The sequence below is a fragment of the Podarcis erhardii genome (assembly GCF_964252035.2).
Source record: "Podarcis erhardii genome assembly, chromosome: 6".
In the NCBI taxonomy this organism is placed as follows: Eukaryota; Metazoa; Chordata; class Lepidosauria; order Squamata; family Lacertidae; genus Podarcis; species Podarcis erhardii.
The window spans coordinates 94,987,349-95,007,269 of record NC_138510.1 but is presented as its reverse complement, the minus strand read 5'-3'; the positions used below and the strand labels follow the sequence as shown (position 1 = coordinate 95,007,269).

The 19,921-nt window shown below is 45.8% G+C and overlaps 1 protein-coding gene across 6 annotated transcripts in view; it reads left to right on the top strand.

Moving 5' to 3' along the window:
• The window catches only part of ABL2 (ABL proto-oncogene 2, non-receptor tyrosine kinase), a gene marked incomplete at its 5' end in the record, with an annotated part of 63,832 nt that extends 44,063 nt beyond the window's left edge, over positions 1-19,769 (top strand). For 2 of the 6 annotated variants that reach the window (XM_081865112.1, XM_081865116.1), the window contains 6 exons: positions 575-752; positions 2,904-3,088; positions 3,810-3,962; positions 5,970-6,059; positions 8,220-8,483; positions 10,249-19,740. In XM_081865112.1, the coding sequence (XP_081721238.1) occupies positions 575-752; positions 2,904-3,088; positions 3,810-3,962; positions 5,970-6,059; positions 8,220-8,483; positions 10,249-11,966 (2,588 nt within the window). In that variant the 3' untranslated portion in view covers positions 11,967-19,740. The other 4 variants (XR_014157321.1, XM_081865115.1, XM_081865114.1 and 1 more) reach the window with 4 other exon arrangements.
• Positions 19,770-19,921: the final 152 nt, after the last annotated feature.

Genomic DNA, 19,921 nt, shown 5'->3' with positions numbered 1-19,921 from the left:
GATCATGCTAGATGTGACCTTGTTGCAACCAGTTGTGGCGACTTCTTTGTGGATGAAAATGGCAGGACATTCCTGCAGTGGAAGGAAGGAAGGAAGGAAGGAAGGAAGGAAGGAAGGAAGGAGCCTGTTTGTCTATTTGTTTGTTTTCCCCTTTACTGCAGTCCCAATTCTGAACCAGAGGCACTTCATAGTCGCTGTATAGGAACAGCTGTCAGCATAATATCCATTCCCCGAGTGAGGAAACTTTTGATTCTGGACAAATCCTCCATGTTTGTCAAGCCAACTCTGTCAAGCTTAGTGCCACTTTAACCATGTTTCTTTTTATTTCCTTGGCTGATCTAATGTTGTGTTTATCCAAATCCTATTGTGTGGAAATCCTTCCCTATGACACTGTGGAAATAGGAAAATCAGTGCTTACCTTGGAAACTTGAACATAACCACACACACACCCCACACCTTATCTTAATACTACCTGCTGTTCCAGCATTTTGGGGACTCTCTGCTTCAGTCGCATTAGAAGAGTGTACCTACAATAAGAGATAAACCTTACCAGACTCTACCATCCTCCTGCCAGGTGTGTGTACTCTGGAACCCCCGTTTTATATAGTGACAGAATACATGCCGTATGGGAACCTGCTGGATTACTTGCGGGAGTGCAATCGAGACGAAGTAACTGCTGTTGTCCTGCTGTATATGGCTACTCAGATATCCTCTGCCATGGAATACCTGGAGAAGAAAAACTTCATCCACAGGTTAGCAGAATGTCTTGACTTTTGTAAAAGGAGGGTGGGAGCGTGGGTCGGGGTGACCTTCCATGAGGAACTTTGATAAGATCTGATGATATGCTTTTAAGGAGAACTCTTGCAAGTTCTGGTCATGAGGCAATTGCCTCCTTAACAGAATATCTTTGTGCCAGCTATTCTCCCTAGACAGAGCTTAACATAGTTCAGGTTTTCTAAACAATCCTGAGCTTCTAGCTTTCAAGGGAAGTAATAGTGCCACTGTATTCTGCTCTGGTCAGACCTCACCTGGAGTACTGTGTCCAGTTCTGGGCACCACAGTTCAGGAAGGACACACAAACTGGAACGTGTCCAGAGGAGGGCAACCAAAATGGTCAAAGGCCTGGAAACGATGCCTTATGAAGAACGGCTAAGGGAGCTGGGCATGTTTAGCCTGGAGAAGAGGAGGTTAAGGGGTGATATGATAGCCATGTTCAAATATATAAAAGGATGTCACATAGAGGAGGGAGAAAGGTTGTTTTCTGCTGCTCCAGAGAAGCGGACACGGAGCAATGGCTCCAAACTACAAGAAAGAAGATTCCACCTAAACATTAGGAAGAACTTCCTGACAGTAAGAGCTGTTTGACAGTGGAATTTGCTGCCAAGGAGTGTGGTGGAGTCTCCTTCTTTGGAAGTCTTTAAGCAGAGGCTTGACAACCATATGTCAGGAGTGCTCTGATGGTGTTTCCTGCTTGGCAGGGGGTTGGACTCGATGGCCCTTGTGGTCTCTTCCAACTCTATGATTCTATGATTCTATGATTCACGTGAGGGGAAACATAGCCAGTTTCCTCTGAGAAAAAAAGTTTAAAATGTTAAATATCTTGATTAAATATTTGAAGCCTCAGACAAGTTAGGAGAACACTTTGGGCAGCAGCGGTGAATAATTTGTTACCTACACAGCTCAGTGTCTCTCTTGTGATCATACCATCCCCCCCCCAAAAAAAGAATTCTCCACGTCCCCCATTTTCTCCACTCCTGTATCTTTCGTCACTTAAGTCCTTGCATGGAAATGTAAATCCTGGTGTTTACTCTAGAGTAAAATCTAGGAAATTTACTGTACTTAGGTAGCACGTAGAACTCATATTTTCTTGTTGTGTTTCAGTACAGGACAACCCTGCCAGAATGTTTTGCCTCCCCTATGAATTGATTTGCATATGCTTTTGTCCAATAGCTGTATCTCAACTGTTCTTGCTTTGATGTTTTAAGAATTTCATGAGTCCCTCAGAGAATAGCGACTACAGTTTGTATTCTGAAAGGGCCTTTGTTTTGGGGTACATTCTTCTACTGCTGTAGACAGTCGTCTGTCATCCAAATTGCTGCCTTGTTTGGCATGTTCAAGAGGCATGAATTTGGAAACTAAGCCTCTTTAGACCAAAATCAAATAGTATTCAAGTACCTTTCTATTTCCCTGTTCTCTGATTTGAATTTCAAAGGTTCACATAAGATGATTGCTCAGCATGATAGCATAGTAAGATTTACTGCGCTCAGTGGAGACTGTCACTGGCTGTTTAATAGCAACCAGAAGCTGATTTACTGTAGCCCATTTTCATGCTTGCAGTGTACTTAATTAAAAGTGTTCCATGTCAAAGGAGGGAGTGCCATTTATCTTGGCAGAAGCTTTGGCCTTGTTGCAAAGAGTACAACTTGGTTACAGTGCTTCAGACCTTTGTTCTAAAGCAGCGAAATAATGAGCCACAAATACAGATACTTTCTCCAGCTCACATTCTTTACCACCTGTCCCCAGCTGCGGATTCTGCACTCAAAATAAACTATGCAAATTTATAGCATGCAATTTGCACAGCACCCTTGTCTTCATTTTGATTGCTTGAGAGACCACAGTGAATATGTTAGCGATGCATCCCTGGGTGTTATAAAACATGGAGGTGAACAGAGAACAAGCATGCCAGGCACCAAAGCTGTACCTTTCAAACGCTGAAGCATTGATCAAGCTCCACATGTTAGTAAGCTGACCTCTAGAACCACAAAGGCTAAATATGTTCATGTGCACCCAGTGGCAACCAGTTTTGAGCTGTAAAATCATATTCACCTCTCTGTGCCAGAAGGTTTAGGGTGAATCTTGATGGCACCAGAGGTCGTCATTCTGCAGTGTCTTTGTTTACACAGGGATCTAGCAGCTCGCAATTGTCTGGTTGGAGAAAACCATGTGGTGAAAGTGGCTGACTTTGGATTAAGCAGATTGATGACTGGAGACACTTACACAGCTCACGCTGGAGCAAAGTTTCCTATCAAATGGACAGCCCCAGAGAGTCTGGCCTACAACACATTCTCAATCAAATCAGATGTTTGGGGTAAGAAGGGAGAAGATTGCTGTTACGCATGGAGTCCCTGTGTACATTTAAAAGTGGGCTGCTCTGGTATTCTTAGAATGAGCTCTAATCTAATACAGCTAGAAATGTATTTTGCCCGAAACCTCATAGTCAGGTTGTAGAGAACTGTTGACACCACCTAAAGGTAAGACCTTTTCGCTTATGGAGCACAAGCCAGTGGGGTAGCTGGGGCTGTCACAAAGAACGTTGTAGCATTGAAGTACCTCTTATCTCTTAAAAATCATAAACATAATTTTTCTTATGGGTGGGAAACCTTTCTACCACATTTTGATTAAAATCTGTCTGCCAGTGGGTAGTTAAAATTACTTTGTGGCTGTCCCTGCAGTATAATCTGAATTTGAGGCTTAAGAACCTACTCTGATTAATTTAGATTGCCACATCAAAGAACAACAGCCCCAAATCCTACAAACTTTCCTCGGCGTGCAATTTTCCTCTATTAGTTCTAAAGAAGCTGCCTTCCGCCACAGTTTAGGAAATACTGGTTAATGGTTGTGAACTGTCCTTCCTTGGAAGTGATTTAGCAGAGGTTGGATGGCCATCTGTCATGGATGCTTTAGTTGAGATTCCTGCATTGCAGGGGGTTGGGCTAGATGACCCTTGGGATCCCTTCCAAATCTACAACTCTGTGATTCTATGAAATGAAAGGAATATCAGGTTAAAAATGACTTTGTTTAACTTGCAGCCTTTGGAGTCTTGTTGTGGGAGATTGCCACCTATGGAATGTCGCCTTACCCTGGCATTGACCTCTCTCAGGTTTATGATCTACTGGAGAAAGGCTACCGGATGGAACAACCTGAAGGTTGCCCCCCAAAAGTCTACGAACTCATGAGAGCATGTGAGTATTGCGTTCTCGTCTTTACTTTTAGTAACAAAACGTAGATTGAGACATCGTGAGAACATGCAGGAGGACGGGCAGTCCTGCTGACTTGCCATAACAGACAGGTTGCATATAGAGCTGGGAGTAAGTCTGTTAGCATGCAACCAGACTCTTGTCCAAAATGCAAGAGAATCGTTACTAGCTGACATCTTATGTAAAAAATCAACAGAGCAAAAGACGGGTCCATTGACAGAAACCTACGCTTAGGGGTTTGTGGAGACTCCATGTCACGTAATACAACAGCATCAGTGTTGTATGAAACAGAATCTAGGGGATTTCCATTAATTTATTTGCCTCATGGTGACACAGGGGAAAACTCTTGGGGAGGGGGGAATTCTGACAAAAACCATGGGGTTTGGATCCAAAGTTGCTTGCGTAAAAGGCCATAGAAGCGGAGAGCCCTCCTTCTCCTCACTGCAACGTCCTGAGCCCTCCAAAAAGCGTCTCTGGAGAATTGGGAGCCCCTTCGCAGCAAGGACTGTAGTAAGATGTGAGGAATTGCCAAAAAAACCACCAGGCATTCCTCAATATTCTTTTCAACTCTCATAAAATTAAACACAAACAACAAATGAAATTTCTTTGTAACCAAGCCTGCAGACCTCTGTGTATTTTTCAACTTGCAGAACACCAAGACTCTGGCGACTGCTCTAAATTCCGAGGCACCAGTAACTTGCCTTTTAGGTGTACAGTACTGTGTCCAGGGCAGCAGTTGGCACTTTGGGTTAAACCACAGAGCCTAGGGCTTGCCGATTGGAAGGTCAGCGGTTCAAATCCCCGTGACGGGGTGAGCTCCCATTGCTCTGCCCCAGTTCCTGCCAACCTAGCAGTTCGCAAGCAGGCAGTGCAAGTAGATAAATAGGTACTGCTCTGGCGGGAAGGTAAACGGCATTTCTGTGCACTGCTCTGGTTCGCCAGAAGCTGCTTAGTCATGCTGGCAACATGACCCAGAAGCTGTACGCCGGCTCCCTCGGCCAGTAAAGCGAGATGAGCGCTGCATCCCCAGAGTCGTCCTAATGGTCAGGGATCCCTTTAACCCGAGGTACCACCTTACTGTGTCCAGTGGGGTGCAGTATTATGTCTGATATTACTTACCAAGCAGGAGACAACATTTCAGAAGCAAATGGAAACGCTGTTTGATGCTGATATAATTAAGAGTTAAGTCAAGCAAGTCATAGGGAGGTGATAGCCTGTTTTGATCAAATATTCTTCCATTGCCAAGAGATAGTGAATTCAGGATGGTTCGTCACTTTTTAACAAGTACAATCCAGTTTTCATAATACAGTGGTACCTCGAGTTAAGTACTTAATTTGTTCCGGAGGTCCATTCTTAACCTGAAACTGTTTTTAACCTGAAGTACCACTTTAGCTGCTGTGCCGCCGGAGCACGATTTCTGTTCTCATCCTGAAGCAAAGTTCTTAACCCGAGGTACTATTTCTGGGTTAGTGGAGTCCGTAACCTGAAGCGTATGTAACCCGAGGTACCACTGTACCAATTTGGATTAGGATTCAGGGGTTTAGGGCTTGCAGAAGTCACCAAACATAGGATCGTAAAATCCGGTACAGTAATACCTCGAAATAAATACGCTTCAGGATAAGTATTTTCGGGTTGCGCTCCGCGGCAACCTGGAAGTAACAGAGTGCGTTACTTCCAGGTTTCACCGCTCGCGCATGCGCAGACGGTCAAAATGACATCACACACATGCGCGGAAGCGGCGAGATGCGCAGTCACGTCTTACGTTCTGTTCAGGATGCGAATGGGGCTCCGGAACGGATTCTGTTCTCATCCCGAGGTACCACTGTATTATAGAACATGGTTTCATTTGCATGTCATGCTAAACCATAATTTATTGCAACATAGTAAACCTTGGGATATGGCCAGGAGGAGGAATTTAGAAGCTTTTTCTTCTGCTTTCGCTTGCCATGTTGCCAAGACATAGAGCTTTTTTCTGCTTCTATCGTGCTTTAGGCTGGAAATGGAATCCCCTAGACAGGCCTTCATTTGCTGAGACTCATCAAGCCTTTGAAACCATGTTCCATGATTCTAGCATCAATGAAGGTGAGAATCCTTTTTCCTTATCTTTCAACTTTCTATAAATGTTTACTTCTAAAACGCACAATGTTTCCCTTCACCTTTCTAGCAGTTGAGAACTTATGGGGGCGTTTCTTCAAATTGACCCCTGGATTTTTACTGGAAAATTGATTTTTAAGTTGTGGTTTGGCGTTGTGAGGATGAGCAGCTGTAAGCCTCAGGAACACACCTCTGTGTGCGTGGGGGGAGAAGCTTTAAAACATCTCACATTTGTGAACAAATCATTATCCTGTAAACAGCTGAATATGGGAAACACTGGTTTATTTAAACTACTTAGTTCATAAACCAGAATATTAAGTTACAGTCCTGATGCTGGTTTGATAGAACTAACTATGATTCAAATAAGCCAGCTTCCTATAATGTGGAGACAGCCCATTTATTCACAGCCAGAAATGGAAAATTTTAAAACTTCATCCTTCATGCAAAACGAAGAGGAAAGCACACACACAGCAACTCATTCTTTTAACACAAAATCACGGTTTATGATTAAATCTGCTGGGCCAAAGTAAAAAATCTTGGGGCTGGAAGTCGGTGAAAGGAAGTGTTGTGCCACAAATAAGCCCTTTTCTGTTTCTTGTGTATCATGACTTTCTGTAAAATTCAATTTCCTGGTTGCTTCAACCTAGCTTTTCTATCTAAAATTCTAGTATTCATGTTTGCAGAGATGTGTTTAAACATGTAGCCAGAAGCTGTGAACAGCTCCACTTTAAGATCCCAAATGGATGTGACATGTGATAAGATCTCCTATTGTATTTAGTTTTGCTTAAGATGAGTCATAAGCAGGGAGCTAAAATTGAACCTGCTCAGATTGCTATTACACATGGAAAGGTACGTGATATGTGCAGGGAACTCTGCAGGAGGAAATGCAGTTTCCACTGGTACTGCTCCTCTGTTTTGTGCTTCTGCAAACCTCTCCACCCCCCTAGCCCAAGCCTTCTGTGCACACTGCACACCCAGGGGAAGGGGGGAATCCCCTTGCATTAGTGCTGATCCTTGTGCTAGCACAAAAATTTAGTTGAATACTGCCATTCACTGAGTAGCTCCTCAGTTTTCCGCTTGCAGAGCATGCACTGAGTTAGGGCAAAAGTGATAAGATCCACTGTATTCTGCTCTGGTCAGACCTCACCTGGAGTACTGTGTCCAGTTCTGGGCACCACAGTTCAAGAAGGACACTGACAAACTGGAACGTGTCCAGAGGAGGGCAACCAAAATGGTCAAAGGCCTGGAAACGATGCCTTATGAGGAACGGCTAAGGGAGCTGGGCATGTTTAGCCTGGAGAAGAGGAGGTTAAGGGGTGATATGATAGCCATGTTCAAATCTATAAAAGGATGTCACATAGAGGAGGGAGAAAGGTTGTTTTCTGCTGCTCCAGAGAAGCGGACACGGAGCAATGGTTCCAAACTACAAGAAAGAAGATTCCACCTAAACATTAGGAAGAACTTCCTGACAGTAAGAGCTGTTTGACAGTGGAATTTGCTGCCAAGGAGTGTGGTGGAGTCTCCTTCTTTGGAGGTCTTTAAGCAGAGGCTTGACAACCATATGTCAGGAGTGCTCTGGTGGTGTTTCCTGCTTGGCAGGGGGTTGGACTCGATGGCCCTTGTGGTCTCTTCCAACTCTATGATTCTATGAAAAGAGTCCCAGCAGGCCTGGGCCATCACTCTGGGTGAGCTGACCATGGTTTTGTAGAAAACCTAGAAGCAACACTGGAAGGAAGCTTGAGGTTACTTGTACTGCTTCTTCCCACACTTCTGCGTCCTGTGCACGTATCTCTGCGGTGATGCAGGTTTTCTTTTCTGTGACAGAATGTGCATCAAGCCAGAGGGAATATTCCTATCTCTTCTTACCTTCCCTGCGTTGCACAGGGCGACCCAGAGTAGTTCACCCTTTTTTCCACTGCTGCTTCTATCCTCTGTTCGTTCTCTCCTCTGATTTCTGTGTACCAGGCAAGATAGAAAACTTGAGTAATAGGCACTGTTTGCTTCTTGGTTAAAGCTTACCTCTTGTTTCCTGCAACAGTCTATGTTGCTGTTGTGGCATTTTGAGACCCTTAGAACTGACCCCTCTCTATACTTGAATTCAGTCTCTTCCTAGAATCTCTCAGTGATGTTTCTTTTTCCCTTGTCCAGTGCCTCTCGTTAGCACCCAGGTCTGCTTTCCTCTTCCTTTGCTGCTCTCTGTTCCAACTATTCCCCTGACGTTTCTTACAGAAGTGGCAGAAGAGCTTGGAAGGACAGCATCTTCTTCATCCATAGTTCCATATTTGCCTCGTTTGCCCATGCTTCCTTCCAAGACCAGGACCTTGAAAAAACAGGCTGAAAACAAAGAGAACATCGAAGGAGCTCAGGAGGTTGTAGAGCATTCTGCTTCCAGCTCTGCACCAGGTATGCTTGGTAAGCAAAACGCTTTGAGTGCTGTGACTTCATAAGTGATTTCTCTAATATTCAGACTTGGGCTCCTGTAGGGCAGTGTCTCAAAGAAAGGTCTAGCCCTGGGCTGGAGGCACTTTGCTCTTCTTCTCAGAATGAGTTCTTTCTTCTGCCTTTGTGGTAGAAGGAGTAGCTTTCTACAGGAGGGGCTGGTTTGAGCCAGCTTCATAGCTATGTCTCCCCGCCCTCGCCCCCCAAATAATCCATACCAGAGTGAGCAAAATGGGTGGACGTTCAGTCGACGCTCCGTGGCTGCAGTCCCTTATATTTGTCAGAAAACATACGTGGGATTAGCACGGGCAAAATAGGATGCAGGTCATTGCAAGCTAACTTTGCAGCGTGAATTGCAAGTGTAATGCAGGAAGAATTTCTTCCTTTTCCTACATAACAAAATTGAATAGGCTGTAACACTCTGTTTTGAAAACTTTCTCCGAATGAGGGCAACTAAGAATAAGTCGCTTTGTAGGTATAGCTGTAATTCATTACTAAATGTAAGGGTTTTAGCAGCATAAATGTGTAAAGTTTTCTTCTTTATAGAGCCTACCACAAAATAGGTGAAATGAATGTTTCTCAGTACACACAGCTAGGAAGTGCTGACCTAAGAAAGGGATTCTAAGAAAGAACTATGCGAAAAGGGACTGATTCTGCTCCATAGATGTCTTGCATTGTCTGAGAACAAAGCAAATTTAATATCTTCCTAGTCTCACTGAAGCTCTTAAATCAGAAGTAGAGAATCTCTAACACTCCATATGCTGTTGAACTCTCATCAGCTTCAATCAGCATCCTAATGGTCAGATTATGGAAGTTGTAATCTGGAAACACCTGGAGAAACATCCTTGCAGTCTCAGATGCAGTTTGATGGGGTGAGGCTGCCCTGCATTCAGCAGATGGACCACTGATACAGATCCCATACTGCTAAGGAGATATTACAGGTGTCTTACAGACATTGTAAGCTTTTCTCTCCTGAAGGGCAAATAGCTTGCGGACATGATTCTAATTGGGAAAGTAGCGTGGGGGGTGAGGCCTAAAAATCCTGCTCTTGTACTGTGATTTGTTTCAGGGGGCTGAAGCTGTTAATATATATAATAATAATAATAATAATAATTTATTATTTATACCCCGCCCATCTGGCTGAGTTTCCCCAGCCACTCTGGGCGGCTCCCAATCAGTATTAAAAACAATACAGCATTACATATTAAAAACATCCCTGAACAGGGCTGCCTTAAGATGTCTTCTGAACGTCAGGTAATTCTTTATCTCTTTGACATCTGATGGGAGGGCGTTCCACAGGGCGGGCGCCACTACCGAGAAGGCCCTCTGTCTGGTTCCCTGTAACCTCACTTCTCGCAATGAGGGAACCGCCAGAAGGCCCTCGGCGCTGGATCTCAGTGTCCGGGCTGAACGATGGGGGTGGAGACGCTCCTTCAGGTATACAGGACCGAGGCCGTTTAGGGCTTTAAAGGTCAGCACCAACACTTTGAATTGTGCTCGGAAACGTACTGGGAGCCAATGCAGATCTCTCAGAACCGGTGTTATGTGGTCCCGGCGGCCACTCCCAGTCACCAGTCTAGCTGCCCAATCATCTCTAGTTGCGGCTAGTAAGCAGCTATTTGCAATAAGCCCACACATGGGTGATATAGTACATTGCATAACTTTGTGTAAGAATCCCAACCTTCATGAATACCTGGCAGCATGGTGGAAAGTGTCTTCTCTTTCTCCTTTTCTTTAGGTTTTATCAGAAGCACACAGCAGACCAGCGGATCCCCAGCACTACCTCGCAAGCAGAGAGACAAGTCGCCCAGTGGCCTGTTGGAAGACACCAGGGAGACCACCTTCACCCGAGACAGGAAGGGGGGCTTCTTTAGCTCTTTCATGAAGAAGAAAAATGCCCCTACGCCTCCAAAGCGCAGCAGCTCTTTCCGCGAGATGGAGAACCAGCCTCACAAGAAGTATGAGCTGACGGGTAACCTTTCAGCCGTTGGTCCTCTGCAGCACATCGATGGGTTTTCTTTTACCCCCTCCCAGCAGGATGGAAACCTTTGCTCATCTAAGTGCTATGTTGGGGGCTTCACGCAGCGGAACTTCTATGGGGATGACGGCGGTGGCGGCGGCAGCATGAGCAGCGGTGGGGGCACAAGCACTGGCAGCGGGTGGTCCGGCATCACGGGCTTCTTCACGCCACGGCTGATTAAAAAGACCCTGGGTTTAAGAGCCGGGAGGCCCACCGGTGGTGAGGAAGCCTCAAAGCCTTTCCCCCGGTCCAACTCGACATCTTCCATGTCCTCCGGTCTCCCTGAGCAGGAGAGAATGGCCATGACCCTTCCCCGAAATTGCCACAGGTCCAAAGTCCAGCTGGAAAGGACAGTCTCCACCTCCTCTCAGCCCGAGGAGAACACTAGCAAGTCCAGCGACCTGCTCTCTAAAAGGTGCGAAGAGGTTCCCACTCTGACCAGAGACAGACCAAAAGCCAAACTTCTGCCCAGAGGTGCCACGGCTGTTCCCCTCAGGACCCCTTCTGCGGATGCGGCTGTTTCTGAAAAGGACACTCAGGGGCCAACAGCCACAGCGAGCCTGAAGAGCAAAGAGAAAAACAGCGGGACGCGGCAAGGGTCCCTAGAAGGCGAGGAGAAGTCAGGCTGGCCTTCTCCACCCAAGGCTGCCGCAGTCCTTCCTGTCACCCACAACCACAAAGTGCCCGTTCTCATCTCACCCACTCTGAAGCATACGCCAGCAGACGTGCAGCTGATTGGCACAGACTCTCAGGGGAATCGCTTCAAGCTCTTATCTGAGCACCAGGGCACGGCTTCCAGCGACAGGCCCAGGCGGATAAAACCAAAGTGCGCTCCACCTCCACCGCCAGTCACGAGGCTCCTAAACCAGCCACCCACTTGCTCAGATGTGACAGAGGAGTTGAATAACGGGGCGTTGGTACAGCCTGGGCAGGAAGCCAGCGAGGGCAGCAAAAAGGTGGTGGCGGCGGCGGCGGCACCTGCCGGTGGAAAATCCGGAAGGCCTGTAATCCCCCCGCCTCAAGTGCCTCTGTCATTGTCTTCCACCTCACCTGCCAAAATGGCCAATGGTACAGCGGGAGCCAAAGTAGCACTGAGAAAGACCAAACAGACAGCTGAGAGAATCTCCGCCGACAAAATCAGCAAAGAGGCTCTGCTGGAGTGCGCGGACCTCCTCTCCAGTGCCATTGCCGAGCCCACCACAAACAGCCACTTGGTGGACACAGGGCACCAGCTGTTGGATTACTGCTCAGGCTACGTGGACTGCATCCCGCAAACACGCAACAAGTTTGCCTTCCGGGAAGCTGTGAGCAAACTGGAACTCAGCCTGCAGGAGCTGCAGGTGTCCTCAGCAGCTGCTAGCCTGCCCGGAGCAAACCCTGTACTTAATAACTTATTGTCTTGTGTTCAAGAAATCAGTGATGTTGTCCAGAGGTAGCTACTGTTTATAATCACCCAGTTAGGAGGAAAGAAGTCTACACCCAGCGGAGGGAGAAGGGTCGGGATGGCTAGCTTCTGGTGTTTTCCCCCTACCTTGATACTTTTGAAAGGAAAGACTGATACTTGAGTGAGTTTTATGTGAAGTACCTCAAATCACTGAGCTCTCATGTTTACAGGTTCATCTCAGTACATGGGGCAGATGGGGAGGGGGAAGCCAAGCTTCATTTGGGGGGTGGGGTGGGGGTCAGACGGTTTGCAGCTGAGTGAGGAGGGCGGAATGTCAGGAACTTGCCCTAGCCAGAAAATGGGGAGCTTATTCTCTGATTCCCCTTCCAGAAGGTAGGAGAGCCAAGAACAGGGCCTTGATTTTGGGAAGAGCCTGCTGATCTCCACAATGTTGTTCAGATGACCAGAATTATTGGAGAGGGGGTGGGGTGGGATCCTTTTCTGCACTACTGCATGTTTTGACCTTCTGGGATTGTGAGAGAAAGGTTCAGAGGCTCCATTGGAACGGAAGTGGACTGATCTTCCCAAGAGGGAGAGGGTTTATTTTGGGGGAAGGTCTGTGGAACTGCTGGAAGTGGTGCATCCGCTCACCTGGCATAACTTCCACAGTGCATTTTGCTGCTGTAGTAAGAGTTGCAAAAAAGCCTATCCAATATAAGAAACACATCCCTTTTTTGTCATCCCTCTCACACATTTTACTACCCACACATCCAGTCCTTCACAGCTTCTTCCATGATGGTTGAGCTGACTTGCCACTGGATCAATCTCTCTCACTCCCACTCACTCACTCACTCTCACTTGCACGCACACTCAGACTGGCTGTCATCACCCTGGTAGTGTAGCATGGGTATCTAACCTGGCACTCACTTGAGTAGTTTGGGCTGTAGCACAAATTTGCCAGCATGTGTCCAAAAGCTGTAATGTCTGTTTTTAAATGTTGATACAACATTGGCCCCCTCTCCTTTGATAAACCTTGAGGGGCCACCCTGGATTAAATTCACTGCAGAATGCTGCTGTTGCTCTCTACATTCCTTTTTTATATATATAAAAATGCTTACCCTAATCCAGCTACTTTTTTGAGGGAACCAGAAACCTGAGCTCATAATGTCTCCTGTTAGAATTACAATTGGGCTCCTTTGGCAGTACCTAGTCAGAGTAATTACTTTACCATCCGTATTTTATAATAGGACCTTTGCCCTATTCAGAATTACGAGATACTGTTTGGTTTTCCTAGAAATGCCATGAATTTGTAGCGTAATGGGGCGAAGGTATCCAAGAGGATAAAATTGAGTTTGGTGTCTGGGAGGAGGGGAAGAAGGAGCCCTAAAGTAAGAATGGTCCTCATCACACTCTTAAGCGTTAAAGATCTTAGCAAATTTGGGGTTCAGTTGAGATCAGGGTGAGGATGGAGGAGTTTGCATGCCGTTGTCCTTCCTGTAGATAGCATCACAAGCTTGCGATTGCCTTTTTCCGGCTATCCCTTTTTTTGAGCAGGAAGCATTGGACATCGATATGGATTGGACCATATGGGTTGGAGCAATGCCCATGCCATCATGCAGACAGTCGATGCCACGTAATGTAAAGCAGGCCTTGGTTTCTGTCTTCAGCTGTTCTTTCCTGTCCTAGAAAATTCCCAGATTATCTTGATATGCAGGTGTTATCCACCTGCTGGACTTAGCCGTTGTAGTATGGTTAAGGTCTGCCATATGCTGCTATTCCTGTGACATCTCTCTTATAAACACAAGAACATGAAACCTGTTACCTGATATAACACATAGAAATGCTTCTCTCACACAGCTATAGTTCTGTCGTTGCTGAACTGAGGCTTTGAGAGAAGTTGAATTGCCCTGACCAGGTGTATATCTCTTAGGCATGCAAAGAACTCTGGCTCTCAGAAATCCAGCAAATGAGTGCAGCACTTCCTTGTGCCCCCAGAAGGTATTTGGCAAAGGAGAGAAGGCATGTAGTTCTTGCTGGGGACTTGTATGCCCTTTCTGCCCCACAAGAAAATTCAGGATCTTCCCATCCTTGGTTAGCAGCATTGGTCATAAATAAAATAAAAATCAGGGTCTGGTTTGTTTTGCACCTTAATCTTTTTAAAATGCGGCAGTTTTCCTTTTACAGGCTTGAGAGTTGGAATTGTATTGCTATGCTGTTTGTTTTATATTGAACCTCCAGTGATGGTGGAAGGGTGCAAACTTGCCGCTCGTTGGGGCTTTCTCTCCAAAACTCTGATTTTGACTCCTTTTCCATTGGCTGCACTAACTCAACCACCACAGCATAAAAAGCAACTTCTCCCATGGTTTAGTCTAGAACTAGATTGGCAATGAACTCTGACAAGTGGCCCTTGCTGCTCCAAAGAGTGCATGGCAATGGAAATTTGAAGGGAACCAGTTTGCTTCATAGTCTGGACTGAATAAATCAAAAGTGGGCAAATAGAGGCGAAGAGCCTGGCCAGACATTACATTCATCAAATGTAAAGTTGCCGTGAATAAACCGGGTTCTGATTTGCTGAGAATATTGAGGGATTCTGCAGATGCAGGCAGAGAAAGACTTTGGCAAGCACAGAGGAAAGCAGAAGACTTTAGGCAGGCTTTTCCTCCTCAATTCTCTGCTGGTCTCTCCTTAATGGCATCCCTCCCCTCCCCACCCGGCAGATGGGAAGGGGAAGCTAGCACTAAGCAGACATAAGTGACCAAAGGAGAAAGGAGACCAGTGGTTCATTGCATCATAAGATTTGGAAGAAGCCTTGTATGCCACCTGGTCCAAGCCTGCTCAATGCAGGAAGCCCAGGGCTAGAGCATGCCAATGTAATGACTGTCCAGCCTCTGCTTAGAAACCTCCAGGGCCTGAGAGTCTACCGTCCCCCTAGGTAACTGGTCCCATTGTCAGCCTTTCCTATTAAAGGAGCGTCTTCTGACATTCAACCTAAGTTCTCCCCTTCTGTAACTAAGCCTTGCCTTCTTGGGCAACAGACAGCAAGTCTTTGTCCTCTTCTTGAGGCAGGGCTCTTTTTCCCCCCAAGTGGAGCTCACTGGCTCCTCTCAAGTGGGCACCATTGCCACTCTTAAGAGAACAAAGGAGAAGTTCATGGTGAGCTCTGGCACCTCTTTTTCTAGAAAAATAGCATAGCCGTTAGGTATTTGCAGAGTGATGCAATATCCCACCATAGCCTTCTCTTTGTCAGGCTAAACACACCCTGTTTCCTTAACCTTTCCTCATAGGACATCTTTTCCATACCCCAGCCATCTTCACTGCCATCCTCTGAACCCATTCCAGTTTGTCTCTATTTTGCCAAAACTAGCCGGCAACCCATTGCCCGGGGGCCTACTGTTAATGCCTGCTCTGGTTGCCTTTTTGTAGCATTCCTCAGAGGTCCAGTGGTCTTTTCCCCCCCTTTGTCATAGGCACAGCTGTCAATACCCATCACTTGCTCCAAGCTCCTTTCCATTCATTGCTGCTGTCCATGGTGACTACTCGGCCACAGGTATCACCTGCTTCCATCCTGCCATAATGACCCGCCAATGCTGCATCAGAACCAGGGACATGGGGAAGCCAGAATGTTGAGCAGAGTGGTGAAACCTTTTCATTCTAAGCCGCTGGACTGTGCAAGCCTGGGTATCCATCCCTAGTGGTACAGCATTTTGTAGAAGAGAGCCCTGAAGGGACCTTAGCAAGGGCTCCTCCAACCTAGACATCCTCAGCTCTCAAAACCAATCAATCTCCATTGAATTTCTTGGAGAAAACACTACCTAGTCTGTCTGTCTTGAGGAGCTTCAGTATTCTTAGCAGCCAGGGCTTGGCTTAAATGTGACAATTTTTTAGTTGATGAGTAATGCATAGCCTGGTTTTCAGATACCTCTGTGTTGAAGTAGGGACAACCTAGCAAAATTTTATTCCGGGTGTTGTTTAACCTTTGCATAGACAATTTTTGAAGGGGGTGGACCCAAAATGTTCTCCAAACAAAACCGCAGTCAGTATGTGTTAAGTTTAGAGAGTCAGATAACAGAAAGTAGGAGCACTGTTGCAACTCCCCCCACTTCTTGTTGGCAGGGTTGTCTGCAGGCCCAGGCAAAACTCTTGAGTAGAGAATGCAGCCATCATCTCAGCATCTTGGTCCTGTGTAAATATATGTTAAAGGCACACTGTTGTTATGTTCCCTATCTCAGGTACCTTCTGAAGTGGGGAAACTTGGAAAGAAATACATTTTGGATTGCACTACTAACCCCACAAGCAGCAATACAGGAACAGGGAAGCTCTGAGGCTTTAGCATAAGGTTAGAAATGGCCATCTTTCAGCTTTCTTGAGAGGTTCTCTGGCTGCTTTCCCCAGCCAGATTGATGCATGTTGATCATGTTGAGGATGATCCGAGTTGCAGCACAAAACATCTGGAGGCTGAGGGAGGTTGTTCTGCAGCAAAGCAAGAGGAGGCCAGAATCCTTTCTAACAGCTGCCGTTCCTTGACAGTCACAAGGAGCTCTAGCAGTGCACCATTTTGAACTTCTCACTCTACCTAGAAGTTGTGCTCTTCGGAAAGCCATAGCTGAAACATAGGGAAATGGACTATGTTTCAACTACAGTACAAGCTTCCAAAATTTATTATGATTTATTGGGCATGCTTTTAGCCTGCCGCTCATCTAAGTAGATCACAGTACACAAACTACATACAATTATGTTCTAGGATATTACATAAAATCAGGGTGGTGGTGGTTATAAACCAGTTAAATAGGTATCAGGCTATCAGTAAGAACAGCAGAGATTCAAAAGTACACTGATCAGCAGGTGTCTTGCAAATGAACTTGTAGATGGCTGCAGTTGGATGTTGCCCATTGTTCATGTGCAAACAATAGCACAGGGACTCCAACCTTGTCTTAACTTTATTTGGGGGTTGGCTTGTTTTAAAATCATTCTTGATGCCTGATTATTCATTCTGATTGTTTTCTTTCCTCCCTTGTCAGTTTTGTTGCTGCTGCAGGAGTTGGGGGGACAAGAGCTCTTGGAGAGCTCTGAGTGGCTCCTGTCTGTTTTGAGTGAAAACGCCAAACACCCGTCCGATTGCTACTTCAGCTTTCCAGAACTAAACTTCTCCTGAAATGGCCCTGGGGTTAGCTGCTACAGTTATTTTCCTCCCAGCCACAAACTTTTTTGGTGGGTGCAGGTGGGGGCTGACCAGTGGTGTTGAATCCCTCTGAATAATCCACATCAGAGCAATTCGGTGTAGAAAAAGATTAGGGTTAAACGTTCACCTCCATACATTTTTTTTCGTCAAGCCTTTTTCAAAAACTAGTTGCGTCTTCTCTTCCCACCTCTTTGAACTTGGCTTGGGTTGGTTCTTGGTTATCTTCCAGTTATGGTTTTGGTAGTTGGGAGCATTATAATTTAATGACTCAAATACTGTGAGGACAGTTGGGAAGGAAAGATGGCGCATGCAGCATGAATGACCCTGCTAAAAGCACATGAAGAAGTATGAGGCCCTTGTTGGAGAAAGGGAATAGTGACCTGTTCTTTGCTCCTTCTGCCCTCGGGGGAGAGAAAATCACAGCATAGCATTTCTGGGATCCCTCTTTTGAGAAAACTGCTCCGGGTCGCTGTAACACTACAACATGTGGGTGTCTTGTATACGTGGACTGCTTCCCTATTGACCTCAGAGTTTGCAAATGTAGGGCAGCGATGGTAATTGCAGCATTCACAGATTTCTGTTTTGTTTTTAATTATAACTTCTTACAACAATCCCAGGGGCCAGTTTCCCTTGGAATTGTAAGGAGTGAATCGGTATCCAAATTCAAGTAGTTTCTTGCACAATTTGTATCCGGTTGAAAATAGACTTTGCTGCACTTTTGATGACAGTAATTGAAGAGGGAGGCTGCTGCACCCGTGTGGCTTTTTTAAAAAAATTGAATTGTGGCACTGAGCTTTGGTCCATAAATCAAACTCCCTGTACCCACAAAACACAATGCAAGATTGTAACATGAAAACCAACCAACCCATGGCTGGTGTCTAAGCAGGCATCTTAAGCACAGTGCCCAGGGGGACCCAGCCAAGCAGGGAAGATTCTTGAGCCTGTGGACTTGTAGAATAGGGAGGACCATATTCCTCCTTGCCAACTAAGGACTGGAGCTTGCAGCAGTACTTTGCCTGATGTTGCTGGTTTTATAGCAAGATTGTAGATACTGTACATGTTCTCTAAGAAGGTTTCCATGTGCACCGGCATGTTATGACATATGCGCTCTTCCTGTGGACTGTTTCATAAGTGTTGAGTTCAGAGATTTCTAAAACCTCCTGTCTGTAGTAGGTTGTCAAGCACTAAGCTTGCAAAGCATTCCAAACAGGTGATTTCCTGGCAAGCAGGCAGGGTTTGCGCAGTCTTCAAGGCTGGCTGAACAGTGGCATCAGTGGTGGTGAAATCCTTGCTCCCCTTTTCACAATTCTTACTGCGTGTTTGCCAAAAAACAAAAAAGGCCTTAATTATATACCCTTAGCCCCTTCACCCAGTTTGAAAAAGCAAGTTGCTGCTGTAGTAATGTGGACCATTTCACACAAATAATAGACTCTAACGGTAATTCTGCTCCAATTCTATACCACTTCGGGATTCATGTGGGGGGTCACAGATTAATAACTTTCTAAACAGACAAAACTAGTATTTTGGAGAAATGGGTTCATGCTGTCCTTTCTGGCATGCCATTTTCCTTTTATATGGGAGAGTGTGCGGAGCTCCCCTTCCCCGTGATCTCAGTGGTACAGTCCTGGAGCTGCTTTTTCCACTTGGTTTTGCAGAGTACAGTGGTACCGCTAGTTACGGACTTAATTCATTCCGGAGGTCCATTCTTAACCTGAAACTGTTCTTAACTAGAGGTGCTTTCACCGATGGGGCCTCTTGCTGCCGCTGTGGCACCGACACACGATTTCCGTTTTCATCCTGGGGCAAAGTTCTCAACTCGAGGTAACTCTTCCAGGTTAGCAGAGTTTGTAACCTGAAGCGTTTGTAACTCGAGGTACCACTGTAGTATAAAGTGGTCCTTAGCAGTAGTCGGACTGACCAAATAGACCCCTTATGGCTCCACCTGGGAGCACAGAGGCCCAGAGCAGCTAGCAGCCGCCTCTTCCTACAAGGCACAGCCATGGTTTTTGAAAGCTGGGCTTCAGAAATGTCCACGGTGACTTAAGCATCGAGCATGCTCAGAAACTACCACTTTCTGCCACCCATTCACAATTAAGTTCTGTACGCAACGGACTCTGCACAGCTCGTTTTTAAGTAATACTCGTGGGATGGAACGGTGGCCTTTTCCATATTCCAGAAGGAATGCCTAATTTCTCTGCAGTTGCCTAAGGAAAACAGACCCGTGTGTGTGTTGTGCAAGAGTCAGGCTTCCAGGGTGGGAGGGAAGGGATGGGGGGGGGGGAAGATGGTTAAGGATTCTACTCAACTCGAGCACTCTGTTAGTTGGATTAATAGTTGAAGTCACTGAGGAGAGAAATGGATGAAATTGAAAATATGCTGATCACACGCAAACCCACACTACTAGTGTTGTTAATTGTTGTTTTTGTTTTTTTTATTGTTGTAATATATTTGGGGTTTTTTTTTCTAATTTAAATTTTCACTATTGCCTGACTGTGAACTGCAAACAGTGTTAACTTGATGTAAATAGGGGCCTTTGGAGGAGGTGCCTCTGCCTGTCGTTCCACAAAGATTTTTGCCAATTTGCATTTTGTTTTGAATAAAAGTTGCAATATTTTATTGGCAAATAAAGGTTGACACATGATTATTATTTTTAAAGTGTGTGGCTTTTAAGAGAATAAAGATGGAGAATGTGATGAAGACCCCCGCCCCAGTCACAGACACATAAGTTTGGAAGGGGGGGCTTTCTTCGCAACAGCATTGCTTAAATCTGCTTGTAGAGGTCAGAGTAGATGTCAAATTGAAAAACAGGTTGACAGTGTATAACCAAG